The sequence below is a fragment of the Lepisosteus platostomus genome, chromosome 7 (genome assembly GCF_059453375.1).
Source record: "Lepisosteus platostomus isolate fLepPlt1 chromosome 7, fLepPlt1.hap1, whole genome shotgun sequence".
In the NCBI taxonomy this organism is placed as follows: domain Eukaryota; kingdom Metazoa; phylum Chordata; class Actinopteri; order Semionotiformes; family Lepisosteidae; genus Lepisosteus; species Lepisosteus platostomus.
Genome location: NC_142617.1, coordinates 42,776,190 through 42,801,142, shown reverse-complemented (window position 1 = coordinate 42,801,142; position 24,953 = coordinate 42,776,190). Strand labels below are relative to the sequence as shown.

General features: G+C 44.7%; 1 protein-coding gene across 1 annotated transcript in view; it reads right to left on the bottom strand.

Moving 5' to 3' along the window:
- Positions 1 to 10,872: 10,872 nt before the first annotated feature.
- The window catches only part of LOC148658827 (MAP kinase-activated protein kinase 2), a 51,671-nt gene continuing 37,590 nt past the window's right edge, over positions 10,873 to 24,953 (bottom strand). The window contains exons 3-10 of the mRNA XM_088640517.1: positions 20,139 to 20,203; positions 19,810 to 19,889; positions 19,410 to 19,536; positions 18,932 to 19,007; positions 17,706 to 17,830; positions 16,004 to 16,089; positions 15,178 to 15,258; positions 10,873 to 13,600 (exon numbers count right to left, since the gene is read on the bottom strand). Coding sequence (XP_088496643.1) covers positions 13,463 to 13,600; positions 15,178 to 15,258; positions 16,004 to 16,089; positions 17,706 to 17,830; positions 18,932 to 19,007; positions 19,410 to 19,536; positions 19,810 to 19,889; positions 20,139 to 20,203 — 778 coding nt within the window. The 3' untranslated portion in view covers positions 10,873 to 13,462. The remainder of the gene's footprint in view (positions 13,601 to 15,177; positions 15,259 to 16,003; positions 16,090 to 17,705; positions 17,831 to 18,931; positions 19,008 to 19,409; positions 19,537 to 19,809; positions 19,890 to 20,138; positions 20,204 to 24,953) is intronic.

Below are 24,953 nucleotides of genomic sequence, written 5' to 3'. Positions count from 1 at the left end.
TAGGTCAAGCTGATGATGTACTGTACACCGCCACTGCTTCTTCTGCAGAGCTGCCTGAATGTATTTCCACATACGAAAGAGTCATGTTACTAAGAGCAGCCCTGGTGTGGACCTGGGGCCTAAGTGCAGTGAGACTGTAAACGTGAAGGGGCGTCAGATTGGCACCTTTCGAGACAGTACTAGAGTAAACCTAGAGTAAAACCGAGTAAACAGTCACACATCTCCGATCCAGGCTCCGTCTCAGTTTTCCAGTCCTTCTCCTTTACAGTGCGACACTGCACACACATGAAGAGGAAGAGAAAACACGCAGCCTTGCAGACAAAGGCTGCGTTAGGCGTAGGAGAGCATGCAGTCTCGTTGCGCAACAGGCCGCCAGTGAAACCGGGAGATGACATTTGTTCTGTCTGGCACATTAAAAAAAAACAGGTCCCACATCAAAGCTTTGGCTTTCCTCTGATTTGAAAATTTTAGGTCTCAGGGCTGCCTAAGCAAAACTCTTCAAGCGTATCAGCGGCCCCAAATTTCATCCGCCACTTGTTTTCTAAAAGCCTTGTTAGAACACCCAGATAGAGAGAGGTAGAGCGTTTTTGTCAGGTCAGCGTGATTGCACTCATTGAATTCAAGCCTGCTACAGAAAATGTGTCAGAAGTGGTGCTTACTGCCTCTTATTCATGATGAGGGGAGAACTGCACACGTTGCATTCCAGAAAATATGAATCACTAAACCCCATTCTCATTTCTCAGGCACTCACGTTTTGTGCTGCATTTGTTTTATTCCTATTGAGTAATTGAAAATTTCACTTTTGAGGAAATGGGTTGGATTCCAACATGTTGCCGGGGGGGGGCGGGACACTGGCCACAGTTCGGAAATAGGTCATCTGAAACATATAATCACACAGACCAGCAGGAGTTTTTTTTCATTCGAACCTAGGCAGAGAGGGAAAAAACAAGACTATTTGAATAAAAGAATAAATTATTAAGTTAGATTTTCTTTTGGTCTCTCTGCTCTTTCAGATTTGTCGACTGGGGGCAGCTTTAGAGACAAGCCCAGGAATTTGCTGGGAAGCTGCAGTGCACGCTCTACTTGGACTTCTGAAAGGAGAAACCCCAGTTCTGTGTTGCCTGTGTCTTCAGGGGACAGGAATACCACCCCAGTCACATGAGCCTACAGACCAGACTGGGCATTAGAGGCGCAGCTGCAGGGACAGGCTGTGTAATGGCTTTGGAGAGGGGGAAGATTATATTAAAAGGAACCCTCTAGCAAAAGGGATTGTGCTGCTGTAGCACTGGGCCTTTTTTAATTTACCCGGAATGGTGGCCTGGGTCTGGAGAGCATATGGCTCTCTCTTTGGAGGAATTTGGACTGCACAAATTCCTGCACAGCTTAAAGTGAGGCAGAAATGAGACGCACATAACATTAGATATTCTCTGCATTTGCACACAACAGCAATTTCCATTATTCATAAGAGAGTGCATAAGAGAGTGCATTAGATGACTAAACTTCAATGGCTGTCTGGAAATAGTGTTAAACCAGGTACAGTACCTGTTACGTCTGCGATCTGTCAGTCAGATATTGACGTCATAGACATTGACGTCCATATTTACCTTCAAATACCGGAATTCACCACAATACCGGTGTACCTGTGAGGAACTCCCTGCAGTGTACAGCAAACCCATTATTAGAACTGAACGGCAACAGTGAAACCCAACAAGAACACTCATGTACCAAGTGATAATAGCTAAAGGTCAAATAATACATTTCCGACTGGAAGACGTAGGCTCTTCCAGCTTGCGTACTAACTGTGGCTTCACGTCAGAAGACTCTCTTTATTTACAAAGGTAACCAACAGATTCTAAAAAAGCCGACATGACATATCTCCTGAAACCTTCAAGCCTCTCTTGCTTTTTCTTGCCCTTAGGAAATGATCAGACGTTGCACCAGGAGGTCAGCTGTGGATTCCGTTCCTGAGACTGTTGCAATCATGTCTGGAGGTGATTGATCTGCTTCAGCACAGAAGAGCCCGAGCTGGAACAGGGGAGTCCTCTGCTCCCCTGTGTCTTCATCAGCAGTAGCCCAGTGCAGCAGCTGAAATGGTGCCAAGCAGTTTCTCGCACTCACTCATTCATGCCTGCTGCGGTTTCAGTGTGGTTTTCATTCTGTTCCGCTTCCCAGGAGCCAGTGCAACTGTTGCTCAAGCTGCACAGCATGGGTTGACAGAAGAAAAAACTGTGGGAATTGAAGATGCAGAAAAATGAATGAAACGCCTGCAGTGCTCAGTTTATCAACCTTTTTGAAGCCAAGAATGTGTGAAATAGAAATGTGTGAAATGGAAACCATCTGAGGGTTCTTGATTGATGAGGAAGCTCAAGAAAACGTTGTCCTGTTATACAGATATCACAACAGATATCTGCAAAATATTCAGCAGAAATCTTGAAAACACCGCTTTTAAGAATTATACAATTCTGGGCAATGACTATATCCCTGCTTTTTTATAGGATGCATTTCATGATTCATTTCAATTACAAAAAAGACCTTCAGCCTTGATAAATGATTCAAAATCATGTAAAGATTTCTGAAAACATAACAAAACTGTCAAAGTGATGTTGAAGTTCTGGGAACATCTTCTGCTCCTCTGCTTAAGAACAGTTACAAAGAAGAGGAGGTCATTTGGCCTGTCTTGCTCATTGCTTTTCTCCCAGAATGTGGCAGCGATATTCCTGGGACTTTGTCAGGGAACCAATACGTGGAATAGGAGGATCCTTATGCGTGACCGGAATCCCACAGGACACAGAGTAGCAAAGGGACAATCCAAAAGACAAAATCCAAAGGCAGGGTCGATAAGGGAGGCAAAGGGTCCGGTAACAAGAGATAGTCAAACAATTCAGGCAAAATCCAGAAGGCGAGGTCAAGAGGCAGAAGCAGAAGATTCGTAACGGGAGATCAGTCAAAAAGGTTAGGAAACACACACTGGAGAATACTAAGATAGGCTTCTCAATAGTGAGCGTGGGAAGGTGTGCGAAGGGGGTTTAAATACCGAAAGGAAAGGGGTGTGATTGGATGATTGGTTAGGGAGTGAGAATTTGAGGAATCTGATGCATGTGAGAATGTGCTGGGTTCAATCAGGGATGAGATTGGGAAGCAGAGGTTCCGGGAATGTAACGTCGTTTGCGAGGGAGAGTGTGGGGCGTGACAGACTTGACACCTGCTGCCTGGCCTGACTTGAGTTTGAGCCCGAGAAATGTTGCTGGAAGGCTGTGGGGAGGATTCTACAGACGGAAGACATGCGATTGGCTTAGCACTGCCTGGGAAGCACAGGAATTAGCTGTAGTAAGACCTGTGGTGATGTCAGCGAGCGCTAAGTCAACTCACCTGAAAGGCACTGTGGAGCTGCCTCTGTGTCAGAAGACTCGATCTGTTCTTCTTCATTCTCCCTGCGCCATGACTGGACAGTCGAATCTTAAAACAATCAGCAAAAAAAGTGTGGATGTATAATGATAACTGATTCCAAAATTTTAAAACAGTGAAATTTCTTTCCAGTAGTGAGCACATTCACCTAAGTCGTACTACTCTGCACTATGTGGCAGAATCACACCGGTCAAGGAGGAGATTTTGTGTGTAAATTTACTTTAAAACAATTGAACTTGGGATCAGGTAAATAAATCCTGTCCGCAGAGTCTGGAAAAGAGGATACAGTTGCAGTGGAAAGAAAGATAACGGACAAAACTGACCGACTAGGAAGAATAATGAATCAGAAAAACTGACTTTGACAATTAAGTTCATAATGAAAAAAATTGATGTGCTGAGAGGACAGTATGTATTGTGGAAGACAGTGTGCTTAAGGAACAAAAAACGCGAAGGGAAATTATATTTAATTCAAGAAACAGAAGGGACGCCCAAATTGGTTTTTTTCAAATGAGACACCCAACTGAAGGAAGATATGTTTTGGCTCCACATGAGGAAGAAGGGTGAGCAGCACGCGGGGGGGCTGTCCCTGCTGCACTGCGTGGACGTGTTTATAAGAAAGAGGGTTTGGAGGCCCCTGCTGTCCCTGCGCTCGCTTTCATGATTCAGCTTTACGAGAAGACCGGGAGGCCATAGCGCTGTCACTTTTCAAAGGCTGGTAGTGATCTTGCGATTCTCCCCGCGCGTTGTTGCGCTCGTAAAATGCCGCCGGGGAAATACCCACGCGAGAAATGCTGGGCAAATAAAATCTCATTCATCAGTTCGGCTGCGCGCGGTTCCGGTTTTAAGAGTAGAGAGCAGCTACCGACATCACCGTGGTTTCAGCGCCACGAGGAAGCGGGTTCACCGCCGGGCTTCTCTCTGAGACGCTGTCCGAACCGTTCGCCCACAGAGGACCCTGCAGGAACCACAGTGCTCTCCACCCCAGGGACCTGTTTCAGCATCAGGGTGCACTGGCCTGACCTGAGGCTTTTTTTTTTTTACATCTTCTCCCCTTTCCTGTCTCTCAGCATAGCCAGTATTTGTTACCCGTCAGTATCGCATCATGTAATCCGCCAACAGAGGCATTGTAGAACAGTTCTTCTAAAATTCAACCACATCTGATAAGACCTGCATTCGAAGGGCGGATGTCATGTGTTGTCCGGAATGTGTTAATAAAGGTTACAGTGGTACAGTGGAGATTTTGCCTGTTGGGGTGACGGGGTCAATTTTATGTGCACTTCTGTACACACATTATGGTTCCTGAAAAAAAAAAACATTCAAAGGGAAAAATACAATCACAAGATTTCTGCCTTCCACCCTTCCACCAAATATTCTCCTTATAAGGCCTCTCTCAGTGACTGACATTTACCCCCTTCAAAAAGACACGGTAAGTACAGCACAGCCTCTATCAGCCTATTTTTTGCCCAGAACTGCTTCACCCTGTAGAGAGCTGTTGTGAGCCGGATATCCCAGAATCAAGTGTGCCTGGCAGGACTGTATCCAGATCACAGGACGAACCCCCACAATTTAGAGACTGGCTGAAGACTGAAGGCTGAAGACTAGATAAACTAGTCTTTAACACCAGTAAAAGCAAATGGCTTAGAATGCAGGTTCAGCCTGCACTCCAGCTATTGCTTCTTCGAACCAGGGTTCAACAGGGCTGGGTCAGCTTTAGGGGGCTTTTGCTGCAACAGACACAGCTGAGGCCTGAGGGGGGCCTGGAAACATGTTTGCCAATGTCAGGGGGGTACAAAGGTACAATAAGGGAGAAGACGGAGGGCTTTTTTTAACGGTGTGTGTGTGACCAATTATTCATACAGATGTGTCAACCGGCTGTTTGTACTGCTCATTTCCCCCGTCGAAATGCCGTTACCTCATTTCAAATTCCAGAAATCAATTTCCTAACTGCATTATCATTTATTGCCCACTACAAGGAAACCAAACAAGTACTGTACTGGACCTCTCCCACTACAACCTGCTGACCTGGCACTCCCAGTTGGTAAAGGCTCTTGCCTGAGAGCAGGTCGGATTCGCTCAGCATCGCTCAGAGTCTAGGCAACCGTGACAGAGATTCCCCAAGCGACAGCTCATGATTGGCTGAGCGCCACAAGGGCAGGGGCTTGTAGTAACCCAGGGTCCCCCGAGGAGCTTCCGGGCACGCGTGGCTGATGAGGTGAGGGGACGCCCTTTTCCAGGACAGGGCTGCGCCTGGAATGGGCATGTTGGAATATCGAGCTGACATAGAGATGCAGCCAGCAACTGCATTTTGCAGCAGGAGAGAGGAGGAGGTTAAGCCTGCTGCCCTGCACTGGCTGCCGGAAGTGTGTCTGTGTCCCTGGTATTGAGCAGCGCAGCGGACTGCGCAGGAAACGCAGGCATCGCAGACAGTGCCCGCGGAGGGGAAGGATTGCACTGGGATCAAGTGAACCAGTGGCATTATGAAAATGAAGACTTTGGTGAGGGAGGCAGCATTAGAACCAGTACAACTCCTGGAGAGGTGTATTGCTTATCTGTCCAAAGAATTCAAGGGTGGAAAAAAAGACAACCTCAAGAAATTAATGCTCAGCGGTATTATAACCTCTTCTCAAACAGAAAAGGCCACTTTTTTACAATATGAAAAGCCACAAGCCTGCCAGTAATAATTACAAATTTCATTTTTTTAATACAGTAATAAGTGTTAATGCCAGTGCAATATGCAGTCATTGTGAAACAATGCCGTCATATAGAGGCTGTTTAGCTCGTAGGCGTCCGAAAGTATTGCAATAGTCTGTTCATATGGTTGTGCTTTATATTTTTAGTATCAACACACATAACCATGGGAAAATATTTTTAACATATAGAGATAAATTATATAGTCATTATAATCAGCCTTACACCATTACAGACAGAAACTGTTTGCTGAAATAAACACATTTCATTGACAGGCGTGTTTAAAGTATGTGCTCTCGAAGGAAAAATTCATCATGGGGGGGGGTTTATAACACCTTGTTTGAAAGATCTTTATCCTTGCAAACATGAATTCAAAGTCAATCTCTTTGCAAGGATGTTTCTGACCACCCAGGTACTTATATTTTTGTGTCGAACTAGACACAGCCGTTCCCTTCCCAAACATGCAAATACAGCATCAAGCAGACACACTGTCGTGGCATTGAAGCTCAACTGAAGCCGAAAACTTTGCCTTTATAGAAATACATGGAAGACCTAAAGAAGAACTGTGGCCCATTTAGATAAATAAGGTCCAGAACCTGATGCAGCCTTGTAGCCCACACATCTGGGACGTTTCATGTCGCCCAGTTTACATCTGCTAAACAACCCCTTTGTCAAACAATAAAAACCAACACTCAGCTGGGACAGAACATCACTGTGGGATGTCACATCATCAGCTCCTGCAGAGCTCACAGGGCTGACAGCACTGTGGCCAGCTGTACAAGCCGCCCAGAGATAGGATGTGTAGGCCCTGTTCTCCTCTTAAGTGCCCCTGGAGTGTAATGGTTAACGTGGCTTGACATCTAGGGAATCATAGGCCGCCTTCTCTTACTCTCTTAATTCAGGATGGCTTTGCTGTAGTGTTGCCTCTGAGTTGCCCACGTGCCTTGTACTTCACATTCTGACATGCTGAAAGCTCAGGGGAGACAGAGGAGAGTGCCCGTGCCGATTGGAGGAGGGGCGTGTCCCCCACGAGGCTCCCACAAGAGCACAGGACTCCCAAGTCACAAACCTACCCCCTGCTGGCAGTAAACCCACCGCGCACAACTGCCCAGGGAGTCCTGGTCACAGGTGTCTAGTGACACGGCCCCACACTGGAACTTGTCACGCCTGGATCACAGAAGGAACGCATTCTCCACTCAAGGCCTACAGGGGCTTGTCAAGGTGCATTCTTAATTAAAAGGTGCTTAATGATTAAGAGGCTTTGTATTTAATATTTTTGTTTTTCACATTGAAGTGTTATAGAGACCAGCCTCCTACAGTCCCACAGCTTCTGTAATCATGCACTGTAACTCATTCCTTATGACCTAACACTGGCTGCAGTGTTTTGGAAACTCTACCAGGTTCGTTCCACTGATCAAAATCTTGTCTGAATAAAGCTACAAGAATTGTTGGGGTGAAAACCAGACATCCACCTGGCCTTGAAGGATGGGGGGCCCAGCTCTGCGTCGGCCTGCCGGGACCGCTCCCACTACTGCCCAGGCAGCTCTGCTCCACCCTGCCCGGGTGCGAGCCTGCAGCCGTGACGACCGAGGCGAACACAAGAGCCGGCAACAGCCCGGCCCCGCCCAAAGCCACAGTCGCACCTCTGCGCCAAAACAAAATGCTCGGTTTAAAAATAAACCCTTCTACCTATAAAGGTGATTACAAGAACTGCTTCCTCTTCCTCACCGCTTCGTTTTAAAAAAATCGAACCAATTTCAATTGGTTAACCGCAGCTCTGGTCCTTAACCGAAAAACAAACGAGAAAAGAAACAACAACATCTGTGCTGTGGAAAGGTGAGTGGTGATGGGAAGAACGTTCCACACAAACAATAGCCAAACACCATCGTTCCACTGCCTACCGTAAACAGCAAGGCAGCCTCGTGTTTTGTTTCCTGGGGCGTTTGGTGCGCAACTCTCCATGCAGATATGATGCACCTCACCGAGCACACACCCATCCACGCACACAATCATGCAAGTGGAGATGGTTTTTGTTTCTTTGCATGGTGTCGTCTTGCAGGCGTGGTGGAGGTGCAGCTGGATGGCAGCCAAACCTCAGCCTCTCACTCTGATGGCGCCCAGCGGAAGATTCTGGTGGTCTTATCCATCAGCGCCCGAGCTTGCGGAGGCGAGTCAGTGTAACTCGGACCAGACCAGATTTACTTCTAGACGTTGAGCTCGCAAAGATGTTAAAATAAAGAAGGAGGGTATCGGCAATTATAGCTGTTACGCCATTAGGTGATCTTTAGAACACTCACACTTTTACTTTGTTACAAAAACCTCCTTCTTTGCTGGCAGGCAACGTCGTAGTTACCACATTTTCAAGCTCGTTCCCTGAAGTCGCTTCAGTCCAGAGATCTTTTTAAGAAGGGTGGAGGTACACCTGACCACAGCGCAACAGGGGCAGTCAGTTTTCTCAGGACTGCTCCGTCTTTACATTGGTTACCTGTGGCACATCCCCTCTTGCCACAAGGCCTGCTCTGTGGAAACCACAGGACCGCGACCCGAGACGCATTTAAGTCCGCAGCACAGCTTAAGGTCCAGACACTCGGGTGGGATTTCTTGGGCTCTCTGACACTTTTGACCCACCAAATTCACAGCTTACAAATTTTCATCATAAAAAATTCTTATTAGGAAGGGAAAGACAAGGCACGTAGACCAGAATTAGTATTAGAAAGCCATGACTCAACCGAGAGGCATGGAAGAAACCAAGTTAAACGCTGTTCCTCAACTGGTCCTTCAAGTGGCTTTGCTTTGCCAGTGTTATGAAAGAAAGAACAGTTAGCATGATTCAGCTCAGGACGCAAGAAAAAAACACAGAATGCCCACGAACGGCTGGTTGTAAAGGGCAGCGCTGGCATGAGTCATGTTCGACGAAAGCCTTCATAAGTGACCGTGTGGAAAGTTCGCAGTACAGAAGATGAGCCAGTCCTCCCAGGAAAGAAACCAGAGGCTTTTCACATGATGAAATACATAATGTCTCTTAGACTGTGATTCACTGGAGGAAAGAACCAGGGCAGCCGTTTCTTTTGCCAACATGGCAGGATCATTGCACCTGTTTGCTGTGCCTCTGCCAGAGCCATGGCTTACCTCTGGAGGGAACGTAGCCACCCCAGTTTCTGGGCACGCTTGGGGTAAGTCTTATAGAAACTCTTATCCCTGGGAGATCATCCCTCCTACCTGTGTACCTAGGCAGGGGGACGGAGGGGGCAGTGGAGGCTGCAGTAAGACCGAGGTAGCCTGCAGTTCAGAGCCAGGAAGAGTGGATTTTCTTTTGACGAAAGCCATCTTTCCATTTCCTAACTGCGTTAACCAATTGTGAGCGGCAGGGGAGCTGAAACCTATCCCGGCCCGCAATGGCCGGATACACCCTGGATGGGAAACTAGTCGAGCACAGTTTTTGCAGAAATGCAGATTGAAAGATTTTCAGAAGCTAAATGAACACACGTGACAGCGCACCCGGTGGGCTGAGCGCTCCTGCCCTGGTGGAAGGTGCAGGCCGAAAGTGGGACAGCGGTCTTGTTCCGCTGCACGGGGGCGGGTGGAGGAGGGACGGGGGTATTTAAGAAAAGCACGCAGTGGTTAAAATTGAGAGCAGGTTTGGCGTAGCAGGATCCCATCTCTTACCTGCATTTATCAGACGTGATGCAGCAAAGGTGCAAGCGGGGTGGGCATGTTACTTTCGCTATCAATACGCTTGCAATGAAAACACCCCTCCATTTTTAGATCTCGGGCCGACGGTTTCATTCAAAACAGACACGTAGCTAACCAAGTCGGAATTACCAGAGAGACCATGCGATGGGATGATGAAGCATACTTGGATCTCACAATGTCAGATCAAAACTGGTCTGCCACTAAGCTTTGACATCAATACATCCCTGGCATGAAAGCGAGGTCTGACTAAAGTGTGTGTGTGTGTGTGTGTGTGTGTGTGTGTGAGTGAGGGGGGGGGGGGTTACAAAGATATCAAAATGGAAAAACAATGCAGAAAATTATTTCCACCCAGAAAGGATTGTAAAGCTCCAGCACGGTCGGCGAGAAACGGGACTTTGCATGTTTCTAGATCGAAAATGAAGTTTGCAAGAAATTGCACCATGAGGCCAAAACCGCTTCTTTGAAAAGCTGCAAAACAACCAAAAAAAAAAAGTCTCAGAACGGTCCAGTAGCAGTTGCAGGAGTCAGAATGAAAAAATCACCTCCACCGAATATTTAAACTGAAAATGAAAATGTGTTCTACTGCCATTCTTGCACACAGCAATCCAGACCCACAGGCCAGAGGATGTCTCCTGAGCTGCTGTGCTCAGGCCCAGCATGCAGCAGTGTGCTGTGTAACAGATACACACTTCTGCAGGGAGAGAAATGACTGTATACCAACATATGACCAGGATCAGGCCACACTGGCCATAAATAAGCACAATAACATTTTTAAACTAAAACCCTTGGGCGGTTAAATCGGTGTCTCAGCATAAGTGATCAAAATGAAATTCCTGGCACACGCTACTTGACTGATAACTTCACAACCTTATGCAGTTTCAGAAACCGAGTTTTCTCTCCAGTCCTTTAAAAACTGCAACAGACATTTTTTTCTGTGTTTTAATCCAAAATGAAAGCAGACCTGAACATTAGTACAGCAGTTTTTGATATGCACAAAAATACTTTTTGTGCTTATCATGTTTAGAAATTGGGAAAAAAAAATTACAACAATCAACCGATAATAGTACAGGCAAGACAAAACCAAACTTTTTTTTTGTTTTTGTTTTTAATCTACACCAAAAATAAAAAGAATAAAAAACAAAAACAGACAAAGAATAATTCAAAACATTTCTTGTCATCTGGACGGGATGTGCACATGCACAGAAACCGAAAAGTACAAAAGTTTGGAAAAAATAATTACTTCCATTAGTAAGATATTGATTTTTATTATGTCCCCACTAACAAACGGGACACGTAATTTGCTTTTGGGAAGGTTAATTAAACCCTTTATCACTTGAGCTAAAGAGAAATGTCCTGTTTTAACCAAAGTGCTGACTGGCACCTTTTGTTAATTTAGAAACACTGCTGTGTGAACTTTAAAACTCCTTTAATGCTTCAGGTGTGTTTCAGTGGAGTGGCAGAGAGCAAGCTCAAAAAACAGAAACCCAGAATATTAACAAAGATAAATAACATTTTCCAAAAATAAAGACAAACCCAGCAATCTCATCCCAAGACTCTAGGCTCTCCCAGACTGCTCTGACCCTAGTTAAAGTCTACCGTTATACTATGTAAAAAAATAGAGTAAAGTGTAATATAACAGAGTGAAATTATTTCAAAATCATGGTAACGTACAAGGAGGTACGGTAAAGCATAGTACAAACCACAGGAAACTATGGCGACGCCTGATCGGGTGTGGCGAACTCCATAAAACTGCGAAAATGCAGTGCAAAGTTACTGTGGTATTTTACCGTGAGATGCTGGTCAACTTTAAAGAACATAAAGGATTGCAGAGCTTTTGGAGTTGTGGTAATAACACGAGGGAAGTCTGAAAGACTTGTAGGGGAGGCCTGGATGCTGACATAAGTATTGGTACACACTGGCTTATCTGTCGGCAGAGGCCACACACACTTCTGATTACTGCAGCTAAATTTACATCCCCTTAGTCTTGATGTCCCGGTTTTATTCTTTTGAAAAAAAAATATTTAAAATTTTTTCACCTCATCTGGAAACGCAGTGAAAAAGATTAATATAATCCGTGCACATTTGCTAACTACAAAATCTACATTGCAGTGTGAACTTCACTCCAAGGGGGAAGTTCAATGGTACATGAAAGAGTCAAGTGTCTATATACTGTACTCTTGAAAGCCAACAGTGTGGCTTAGCGACCACTCTCACTTGTTGCACGTTGTAACTCGAGGCAGAGACATGTCACAAAACCAGATGTTCCAAACAAAACAAAAATAAGCCCTGACAAAAAAACAGGTTTTCAGTCTGTGGGTTTTTTTTTCTTCCCACAGCAGTGCAGATACTGTAAGACACAGAACTCAAAGAGTGAACTAGAAGAAGCCCCCCTCTCTCCTCTCTCTCCGAATGAACTCCCAGCCCGGGTCTGCAGGCTGCCTGCTCACCACGGACCAGCAGTCCTGGAGGATGAGGTCAACAAGCCAGCATCCCCCAGCCCACCGCAATCTGGACATATTCACACAATTTATAGACAATAGAGACAGGAACATCTGGGCTCTCCACTGTTGCTGAACAAAAAAAAAATGACATAAAAGCTTGTTAAAACGTTTTGTCGACACAGACTGACATGAGGAAACTGCTGTCCCTGTGGCGCGGGGGGAGGAGGAGGACACAGATCTCAATTACCCCAGTAAACACGTTGGCCTCACGGGGCTCGACTGGGGTCAGGTTGGTACTGACAGGCAAGTGGTACTGTCTGTGAGGGACGTGCCTCTTTTCCAGCAGGCACTGACTCTCCGGTACAGTGCTGTGTGCTACGTGTGAGGTATGAAGAGACCTCGAGGAAGAGGAGGAGGAGCCTGACTACTCTTCCTCATTCTACCCTGTGCGTGGCTGCGGGATTTGTAGCTGGAAGCTAAACACAGAAAAACATACAACTGGCAATTCCCAAACAAAAATGACCATGCTCCCCTTCTACTATTTCAGGACCCAACTGGGCTGTGGCACACTGTTCATGCTCTTTACTGGACCATCGCAGCAATCTGCTAGTTCGGGGGTAGAAACTCCCAGAGACCCAAGGCTAAAGATGGCCAGAGCTTTGTGCCAAAATGGAGCTTTACATGAGAGGGAACACAATGGGCACAACTCACAGCAATACATGTTACCTCTGGAAAAGCAGACTTCTCTTAAGGGCGAGGACTGAGCTTTTCAATGAATGGAAGTGGGGGAAAACATTGGCTTATCAACACTTCATGTGATTGCCTGTTTATGTTTTGAATTAGTAAGCCTGTTACAAAAATGAAATAAAGGGAAAGCTGATTTAATGTCATCCAATGATCAAAAAAACCACTAATGACGTAAGAAAACCGAAATCTTAACACTGAAATTCACACTTTTTATCAAAACCGTTTACTCCAGTTTCCTCTTGCAGTTTCTCCTTGATTCTTATGCATTTTTTAAAAAGTGTTTTTAAAACCTTCTTTTTTAAAATGAGTGCTTAATTATTTAAAAATAAGTGAATAATAAAAACAAAGGAATTGCTTTAAAAAAAGAAAATCGAGAAGGAAAAAATACTTTTCCTATTTTTTTTTACACTTCTGAAAATCCGGGTGTGTTTCCATGATTTTGGGATCATTATTGCTTTCTGGCAGCGACAATGCATCCAGAGGGCCACTCAGAGGGATGGTGGGTCCGAGCCGGTATTTTTCTTCCTCCTCTTCATGAGCAGAGGGTTAGAGGCGTCCTGAATTGTTTTGATTTTTATTTGCTCATAATCAACTCTCATGGTCGCCAAGGCGCTGGTCATTTCCTCCTGAGGTAACAAATAGAGATTTAAAAAATATTAAACACTTTGTACCAAAACACCTGTGCAGGCTGTACAAAACTGAAAGTCAAAGATGAGCCATGCTGAAGGAGTCTGCCAGTAAAATCCGAGAGAGTAGTTCAAAGCACCATCAGCAACTCCTGGTCTCAATTTGACACACTTATAAAAGAACATAAGAATAGTCACAAATGACAGGAGGCCGTTTGGCCCATTTTGCTCATTTGATTACTGGTACCTCATTGATCCCCAAATTCTAGCCAGCTATGTCTCACAGAATCCCAGAGTGTTACCTGCCAAAGCTTGTCTGGGAAGTTCGCCCCAGAACCCCTCCATTCTGCATATAAATTCAGTCTCCCCTTTTCAGCACCTCTGTTGAACTTCCACTACTGCCCCTCCTCCCTGTCCAAATTTCATTGCCCACCAGTACTCTTGTGGACCTGCTTGGACTCTGACACACCAGCAGTCCAGGGTGCAAGATTGAAATCCCTTTCTTAAATCCTCTGCTCAAAACTCAACAGGTTTCTGCCCAACTGCAGCCCTCAAGGGCCTCTGTCCAGCAGGTTTCACAGGTCTCTTTAAACATCTCCAGCTTTTTCACTATGTCCAGTTCAGCAAATAATGACTTAAATTATATAACTGACCCTCCAGGAGGGGAGCTATGCTCCTGTTCTTTAATCTATTATGATGATGCTTCTTTGACAGCAGGACATAATTGTTCTGATGTAATTCTTTAGAGAACTTGTTTGGTACAGCCATCATTTTGTTTGTGTATTTGTAAATAGCGTTGTGTAGCAGTAATGGAGCACACAACTGCAGAAAGGTTTTAGTATAGATTGTTTTCAAGAGCCACACACTGCTCTGGATGCTGGGAGGACTTCACAGACGTTCCCAAAAACTTCTTTCCATCAGCTAAGTTTACTTTTGACTTCCAATACAAATTCTACTCTGCAGTCACCCTGCACAGCTAAGATAAAAGCAAGCCTCATTTTTCGCTTTTAACATTCACACAAATGTTTACCACCAACATAAAAACAGAAGATTGGACCACTGTGAGCACATGACAACACACCTCACTTTGTAACTTGGTATTTCTAAAGGGCAATAAGATATAAAGGGACAGTATGTGGCTATTTTGTTTTGTTCCTGGACAGTTCTCATCACAGTCCTGATGATCCCTTCTGGTTTCACATTAGCCAAGCTACCCACCCAATCACCTGACTTGCATTTTGCGAATTAGAGCTTTCATCTCTGAAACAAATGGAATGGCGCTTAGCAAAGAAAGCCTCAGAGCCACATATCTATTCGAGAGGTCAAATAAGGCCCATTTTTATGTCTAATAAAGGGGTTAAAAATGTGGCAAGTGAGAGCGCCCCCACATGGCAGAAACCTGAAGACACCAGGGTCCGCAGGACTGGAAGGGGGAAAACGGTTTCTCGTTCTCCAGGCCTCAGTTAAACAGACAAGCTGGCCTGCTTCTTTCGTTCAGCCATTGTTCAGGACCCTGAGCCGGTACCGCCGCGATATGGCGATTATTGTCGAGAGTGCACGAGCACGCCTCTGATTACCTTGACATCCTCCCACACATCCTTCTCCTCCTTCAGGACCCGGCTGGTGTGGAGAGGGGTCTGTGGCACCTCCATCGATTGCTGGACACCGCCGACCGCAGAACACACGTGCACAAAGAGAACAGAACAAAAATGAGCCGTCTCGTTTCCCCGGTGCTGCAGGACAGCCAGCTTGCACTGCCCAGCTTCCTGCGCTTTGTCTAGGTCCAAGGGGTTTTGTATTCTGTCTTAGTGATAAAACCCAAGGAGTTTCTATCGCTCCCACAGTGCTAAAAAAAAATGATCAGCCGCAACTCGGCTTCCCCTCATTGTTCTCCGCAAAATAAGTGTCAAGCAAAAGGCCTGACCAACATTTTTCTTCTCTTTAAGGCAGTTATGAAACAAATCCTGGTCGTTGTGCAAATCTGGAAATCTGTTACATCACGTGTTTAAGCCCACCCCCCGCAGTTTTCTTCTTCACTCATAAAATGTAAAATTATCGGGCTGTACAGCTCCCGCTCAGATGCCACTCATAAAATACAGACTGGACATTTCAGGATTTTCATTTGAAAATCGGGTGGCCCAGTGTGACGCATCTCAGAACCAACACCCACCTCTCCTCCGCCCTCTTCTCATGTGGGCTGTACAGCCCCAGAACCAGAGGTACAAATTCATCGATTTATCAATCTTATTGCATTAGCGCAGCCAGCCAAGGACATCCCCCTTCAGTGTAAAGTCCCCCCCCACTCTGGAGGTGCTGATCACATCTGCACCCCCGCCACTGTGAGCTACTGCTACACACACACCAGCCAGCGGGCTGAACTGACAAAGCTTGTGACAATCTTACATTGATCCAGGGGTGGTTCATGAACTCCGTTATTGTCATCCTCTGAGTGGGTTCGGTCTTCAGGAGGTGTCTAATTAGTTGCTTTGCTGAAAGGGGGAGGGAAAAGGCACCAAATGATTCACCTGGTATTTTTTGTCCCTCAAGAATAACGAAAGCATTAGCATAAAACTGATGGTCCGCGAACACTGCCCTGCAGCAGCCGAGTCAATTCCCATGAGGTTGGCTTGTCTGTCTGTGAAAGTGCGTGCACTAAATCAGACATGTACAGGGGGAACAATCTTGCCGCGCTCCTCGGTCCCAGCTTGCTCATTCCTGTATGTCAACCCTCTCCTCTTCCACATGTGAGCGCCAGCAATCTGGAACTGTCCCCCCCACCCACACAGCTCCCCCCCTCTTCACAATAAGAAAACAAACTGATGCCCGACGGCTTGCCAGGCAGGGCAGAGCTACCCAGTGCAGGGCGCTCGTGACTGCCGTGCCTGCTGGGGCTTGGTCTATCTAAGCTCTTGACCACTTCACTGAACCACCAGTTCCACCAACAACTTAGTAATTGGAGCTTTCGGAATGAGATATTTTATTTGACCGATTCAAATTCATAAGCACCTCAACGGCTTTTCCTATTTCGGAGTCAAAATCCATTATAAAAGCATAATTTTTCCAATAAATCCTTTATTCCTGAAGAAATCCCTTTCCTGAAGCTTTCCAGATTTCCAACTCTGGACAGTTCACACCTGGGAGACTGCAACAGAAATGATGAAGCTTCTGCCGTTTTCATTATTTTCCTTCTCTGTTAGTGTGCTTCTCTCATCTGTTGTTCGACACTGGTCTTCTGTTTTGATGTTAATTTTGACTACGGGGATGGAGGGATGAAGGAGGGAGTTCACTTGTACTAAGGTCAGATGTTCTCATTCTCCTCCATTTGCAGGCACCATTAAATGGTAAAAGAGTCCTTCACAAATGAGTCGCTCCATCAATTTGCACTCTAACTGAGCTAAACGACAAAGATCACTGGGGTGACCAGCAACCCCTGACTGGGGAGCCCTTTCTGAACCAGACGTTACAGTGAAACAGCTGCAATGTGTTTTCTCTAGTTTAGTTTCCGTGGAAACAGCAGCGTGACACTGCTGCTGCATGTCTGCGAGTCTCAGATCCATCACAAGTGGCTGCTGAAAATCACAAGTGGCAGAGCTGAGAAAAAATATTACTGAAGTACAAAAACAGGAAGCCAGACCTGAGAATCCCTAGAATTCCACTCAAGAAATTAGAAAACTTGCAGTTTTGTGTAGCTGCTGGCACCCAGGTTGTGTTACTAGTGAAACTGAAGTCTTCCGGTGCGAGATAATTTGTTTTCAAACTTCATAAATTTGCAAATTTAGGTGACCCTGATTAAAAGTAACTGAGCACTACTTTATTTAAAACAACACTAACTGCTTGTTGATCTTTCTAGTAACAGTTTATCTTAAAATTCAGAAAAAATTTGCATCTCAGTACATGAACTACTGTACATTGACCCATGTTAGTTACTAATTAGTGCAATTAGGCAGTTACCAGCTCCTGAAGTCTTGAGAAACTACAGACACACCTAATCTCTTCCTGACCATAGCAAACAGAAGACATTTTGTCCACTGCTCCTCTCTTCCCAAAGAGCCGCCCCAAAATCCCCAAGCTTGCCTCCAAGCCCAGGGCACACTGGCCGGCGTACCTTCTTCCGAGACCTCCGACCACTCCGGATTGGGGAACTCATACTGCCCCATGCGGATCCGTTTCTTCATCCCCGGAGAGATGGCCAGGCCGTGATTGGAATAGAAAGGCGGATAGCCACAGAGCCTGTAGGGGAGAGAGGGTGGAAGATGAGGAATGTTTCACAGCACAAGTACACCAAGGAAGCCTTAAAGCAAACAAGACAGATGGGCTTAAAACCCTGCCCTCATTTGCCAACATAATGTCCTTATGCTTCTGCAAAGGCAAATTACCAGAAGGATATCCTGGAGAAGGAATTCCTTTGTGGAATTATGGATGGGAGGACCTGCATGGTTACCACACATTTTAAGAAAAAGACCTGGAATCACCCATTACTTTGTGTTATTTCATTCCAATACACTTTGAAAATCAGCAATTGATATCAGAGTCTGCACTCTGACAGTGACTCCCGTACACCCACAATGACAGCAATGCCCTGACACTGGTCCTGCCAGTCTGCAATGATCACAGTGCCCTGTGGGAGAGTTCGTGCTGGGGGTAGGGGAATCACGTCTCTCACTGATGTCACTGCAAGTAACTGGAGTTGCCGTTTCTCCAATAATTAACACAGCTCTGGCCGACTAATACCAACCCCACCCTGGTGATACTCTGACAGCTCCCTTGAGCAATCTAGGTCAAGGCTGGTTGGTGACATGCCCCTGGCTCAAACCCGTGACCTCTGGGTGACACAGCTCAACCTGTGCTCTGACATTTTATTTATCCTGCCACTCTTCAATCACCACGCTTTGCCCAAGTTTGTGCTTTATTTTGTAGCTTAATTTCACTACATTTTAATACACTTTTACAGCAATCTGCCTTTATACAGGCAAGCTCCTGGGATTACCCTTCAGGCTCCCAATTCATTCTTGCGAGGATAAACAGTCATAAGTTCCTGATGAAACTTAACTTTACAGCCACATATTTGTCAGTGCAGCAGCAAGGCCCGGGCAGGTGCTGTTCGGTTTTCTGTTCGGGCAAGTACCCTTGTTACTCTCCAGTAATTGCTGGAAAAGCAATTTGCCAGATGCTTTTTTATTATCTTAAATTATCTTAAAGTAAAGCTTTTTTCCCCCCTAAGAAACCAAAGGTAGATGTTATCTATGTGGACACAGAGGTGTAAACAGCCTTTTGACAAACTGGCTACAGGAAGCCCCCTGCTCCTCTCCAAGCCAAAGTTCATTCACTTACAGGATGTACATGATGACGCCCAGAGACCACATGTCACATGACTTATCGTACTTTTCGGGACCAAGAACCTCAGGGGCTAAAAATGAAAAGAACAAAATGAGAACCAAGATTTTCCTCCCCTTTTATATTTTTAAAAATTCCAGACCCATTTACAACTTTCTCAAAGCTATTTTAGCCCTTCTTGAACGTTAACCTGTCCAGAAGAAACACTTTAGTGCATTAGGGAACCATAAAACACAATACAGTTAAAGAAAATCTGAAACAAATTCTTCCCCTTTGCAGGAAAAGGAAAACTACAGCCCCGCCCCACTGAGTCTTCATAAAACAGTACATAAGAAATCCGATCCTTTGTATAACTCAAACTAAAGTCTACGTAAAGAGAAGCATGAAGAAACTTTCGCTCCACATTGGGGCTGATTAAACCATCTCACACACAGGTTCCAGTGCTTCAATGTGGAGCTTTTTGGAGGATTCTTACCCACGTAGTAGGGTGTGTAGCAGGGTGTGGCCAGGGAGTTGTGTGTAGTGGTTTCTTTGGCAAACCCAAAGTCTGTCAGTTTCAGGACAGCATTGGGCCTCTTAGAGGTATACAGCAGGTTCTCTGGCTGTAAAACAGGAAAGGAGACAATCACACCACATTTCTACAAACTGCTTTTCCATACGTTTGCAGTGTGCAGAGGACAGGCCAGGATGTGCCAGCCCTTCTTCGGGCATTTGGAAACCTGAACTCTTGGGCTGGGCCTGCAAGCGAAAGGCCTGTGGTTGGTGTTCCCATGTGTTTGCTTAGGGAAACTGTTAATCAATGACAATATATTGGAAAAAGTGAACTTTGTCCCCCTCCCCGACCCTGTCACCACTCAGACAAGGGGAAGCTTTACCTTGACGTCTCGGTGTGCAATGTTGATGCCGTGCAGGAACTGGATAGCCTCCCCTATGCTCTTCATGATATCGGAGGCCTCTAAAAGGACAGGGGAAGGAGGAAAGTGTATCACTAGACGCAATAGCAAATGATATCCATTAATTTCTGAAAAAAATGTACATGACAAGCGTGCTATGCGGTTTCTGCTTGAGACTGCAGTGGTGATGGGCTCTTGTCAGTTGGGAATTGTGGAACAGAATGGGTACAGCACTTGGTAAACCACTGGACTGAGGAGACCTGTACTCAGAGCTCCAGGTGTGGGTACAGCACAGGGAGGAGCCTCCATACCTCTCTCAGTGAAGGCCTGGTCCCCTCGGTCCTGAATTCGGCTAAACAGCTCTCCGCCATCCATGCTGCAAAACACGAAGGGAGCACTGCAGTACGCATCGTAGCACGAAGGAGAAGAGACATCTGAAGCGTCCGTGCAACGGTCACCACATTGCATGGAAACGGAGACGGTGACAAAAAACTTGCATTTCACACCTCTTCCTTGCCGACGTTCACAAGTGAAGGCAGGATATTAATGATTCTGACGCATTTCTACAGATGTAACGTGCCAACGGCACAGAATGTTTTTTGACCACAGAACGTGATAAAGCCAATACTCAGCAGATTTTCTTTAAGAGTAATGTGAAATGATTTGGTTAATCCTTGAATCATCAAAAACTACATTTAAAAATAGAAATCTGACAGCATGACAATTAGAACAGACTTCTATGTATCGTGTACATTTTCTGTGTTCTTTTCTGCAGAAAAGAGAAAGGTAATTAAAATACATAAAGGCCAATATTGCATGCACAAATGATACATACATATTTCTAGAAAGCAAATATGCCAATCCTTCAGTCACAAAAAAACATGGCAAAATTTGGTAAGTTGGTAAGAGATGGTGTCATTCGTACTCACTAAAAATGTGATGTATTTCAAATGGTAAGAAGAAACCTCTGGTTCTTTAGCTTTATAAATAGACTTAAATAAATAAAATAGTCTTTCCAAAGAACCTCAGTTTCGTTTTACTTTAATTCTTCAATGTCCCAAACAGTTTACTAGCTCTTCTGGAAATTGCACAAATCTTTACTGTAAGATTGCAGGTGATGAATAAAGTCAGACAAAGCACGCTGTTAGACCACAGTCATAAGAATTCTGCTATAGCATAACACACCATCAAACCAAACCTTTGCTCTTTTTCTGCATCACAAAATCTTTTGTCTCAAGCCACAACTCATTGGGGTCTGCCAAGTTTTACAATTTGGTTTGCATGACTCATCTGAGGGATACTGAATTTATCGCCCCCTCCACTCCATTTTGGACCTTCCTCACAATCAGCTCCTTAATGACACCTGAAGAAGGCTCCATGGCCAAAACGTTGTGTTCTCTTTCTTCTTTTTTTCAGCATGGAATAAACCTATTACTAGCTCCTTAATGAGTTCATTAGGAGGACTAAGACAGCAATGACAGATCAGGTTACATCCCATGACCACAGATCCTCAGGAAGAGAACCCCTGACCCCTGCCTATGTACACAGAGATACTGCCATCTGTCAGGCCAAATGCATCCTGTTTTACAAGCAGACATCAATCCCATTACCTTGTCATACAAGCCACAGGATTCCCCTGGGTAACACCATAAACCAACAAAACCCATAGAGCCAGCTTCCCCACCTCTCCAGAACCACGTCAAGAACCACGCTTCAGGAGGGCAGAACACATTGCCACCGTAACTAGACAACAGTGGCCGGAGCATGTATTGTGGACATATTAACTACATAGTATTGCTATCATGTGCCACAATCCTCTCAAACAGTAACCTGTGCTTAACTCAGATATTTTATTTTTATTGTTTGCAAATGATAGACAATTACAACACAACAGGCAATGAAATAACCAATTATTTATAATGTTGCATATTAAACGCAACGTACGTCCGACACCTTTTAACTCTAGCCCAATTTTATGTAAATTTTCAAAATAACCGACATATTGTGGTTTGATTTTTCTAATTTTTCTTTTTTTCACCCCAAAACCCATTTTTTTTGTTATTCTAACAGCAGACGGCCCAAGTTCTGTCACAAAGGGGAAATAGCTGCTATTTCCTCTCTGTCAAAAAAACTGGCACATATCTATAACCACATGAGAAGCCGGGGCCAGGGTACAGCTTGTTACCTGGGGCAAGCGGGCCGACGAGGAGCAAGTCTCTAACGAGAAAAAAACCACAGCACGTTTCAGGACTTTCGGTATTAATCACCAACGCTGCAAATACAAAGAGCCAAAAAATGCATTTCTGCCTTCATTTCAGTTTATAACTTATTTTTTCTCTCTTAAAAAGAACAACAACAACACATACAAAAAAATTCCCCCTTGAAGCAGGAAGTCACATTTGGGGCACACTTCAAGGTGCAAAACTGACTGAACACGACAACCGACGCTCTGTCTAGGAGACGCACGCAATGCTTCCAGACCTGGGCTTCTTCAGACTACCACGCCGATTAGAAGGACCTAAAATAAAACAGTTGAACCGTGTTTTAACCCGACCAGGGTGTGAAACCCAAGGTACTGCGGAGACCACCATTCAGAGAAGACCCCCGCCGGCATGCGGCTTTCCTGCCAGCAGCATACAGAGCCTGCAGCAGCGCAGAACACCCACCCTGTGAAATCCCAGCAGCCCGCAAGAGAGACGGGCTCCAGCTAGCCTCCCCCAAGCCCTCAACTGGACGCTCCCCGCAGAGGTTCCACGTCACACTGCAAATGCTTCTTTCAAACCCTCAGTTCAACTTTGGCCCAATGACATTGTGGAATCACCTACCAGCATTCCAGCATCCCATAAGGGATTATAAGCCAGGTGGACTGAAATAATAAAAAAAAAACCTGCTTTGCCAGGTTTATTCTGAGCTCATGTCAAACCTATAGCATAGGTATAACAAAACAAAGAACATTTTAACTAGAACAATTAGAAGACATTTTACCGAAGAACTGGGCAAAGCAACTGCCTGGCGTGTTGCTCTAAACCCAGGGCTGCCCAATCTCCACCCTGGGAGGCTTCAGTCCCTTGGGTTTGACAGGTCGGTTCAAGCTGTCACCAAAACTAGAACACGTTATTAAACCAAAGAAACTGACAATTTTTGGGACTGTCCAGTTAAGATTAAAGATGCCAGAACTACTCAAAACCCAGGCTGGTTACCTCTGTTCTCTAACCTGTGAAGTTGAGCAGCATGCTTTTGCTTTAAAGGGGAATGCAACACTTTTTACAGACTGGGGTTATAATGAGTCGGCAATGGTTAGTGCATTTCAAACCACAATGAGACTACCAAGTAATACGGTAACGTGTACAACCTCCTATTTACATCACAAAAGAGACAAAGTGTCAAATTACACGCAGCACCATACTGCAGTCACTGTCTGCGAGTCAGAGCGAGGCACCGTATCTTCCAATGATGCGAAAGCAGCATTATTACATTGTAAACAGGCTTCAGACCAAGCAAATTCTGCTACAATAATAACAGTTAATATATTCATGAAACCGAGACATACAAGGCAACATGTTTTTTCATACTTTTATGTATTACAAAAAAGAGCAACATGCCAGCCGACAAAAATACACTCATAATAATCAACGTTGACAGGAGACACGTTTCTCATTTGCTTACAGAGACTAGTGAGCAGGAAGGGCTGGGTTAAGTCACAATTTGTGCGAACTCTCGCTCTTACCTGTTGCGAGACCCACAGTTTCTCGACTGCCTGCGACAACATGGCGACCACATAGTACTTTCACAAAGGTCACGATTTTACACACTTTAAAATCTGTCAAATTTTGAGATACCGTTTAATTTATTTTGTTACCGAGATAAAAGAGCCAGTCTGAGAAATTGGAATGGCAGTTCCCCTTTAAGAAAAAACCCTGACAAAAACACTTTTGACACCGTGAAAGTTGCACTACATTTTGCTGCATCCAACAGTCAGATCTCACATCACTAAGATCACTAAGTTGAGGCACGCAGTGTTCCAGAGATCAAACTCAAGATAGACTGACTTATCACCAGGAAATGGGTATAGGCTCCAGTTGTTAAGAAAGGCAGAGAAAACTCAATTTATACATCTTATCCATCTGTCTCCTTCTAGGAACGGACTGAAGTTGTGTATTTTGCATTTTCTCACTTGAGGTGCTGACATCCTTGATAAAATTAAAATAAGAACTTAAAAACTGGAATGGTTTTATTTAAAACAAACTTATGAAGACTGACCTGTAAACATTAAGTAATGGCATTGGGAAGTCTTGTAATTCAACTAATTTAATTAATATCACAAATATATAATATAATGAATACAGAATTTGAAAAGGATTCAGTGAGGAAAATCTTCACCTGTGATCTTTAAAGAAAAAAATACTGATGATTTGGATATATATATTCCTTCTGCCAAGCTAATGTGAGTTCACGGAAAATATTTCAGCGAAGAAATGGTGATAAATTCAATTTCCATTTCTTTAAAAAAAAATGAAATTATGATTCACATTTTTACCATTTCCTGCCTTTACATTTCTTTTTTGATTTCAATCTGAATTCTGGTAACATCTTGAATTTTAATATTGTGGTTAATCGTACCAAAGCGAACGAAGAGATGAAAAACTTAAAGCTGAGAAGTGCAAACCACTAGGCTACCCTGCAGACAAGTTTCTAAAAACTAAACACAACCTATCTTCTTTTCCTCTACGACAGTACAACTGCTATAAAATGTTGACAGTTTGATGCTGATGCCTTAGGTCACAACCTTGATCACAGCCTAGGAACTCAGAATAGTTTCTCCATTCAACAGTACAAGGAACACAGCAATCAAAGACAAGGAAGACCGCTAGAGAGATGTGGTTTGAGGAGGGGCAGAAACAACCGTACAGATGTGAAATATGATGCAGTAAAAAATATGTGCCTAAATGCTGTTGTTCAGAGAAGAAGGATGTCCTACTATATCAGGTAGCCACAAGCAACAAGACCTTAGTCTTAACAGCTTTTCCCATGGTCAAAAAACGAGGCAGACCCCTACTTCTGCTCAGGAAGACACACAATAAATAAGTGCAGACTGTCAAAAAGCAGACCCACGAAACTTATAAAGC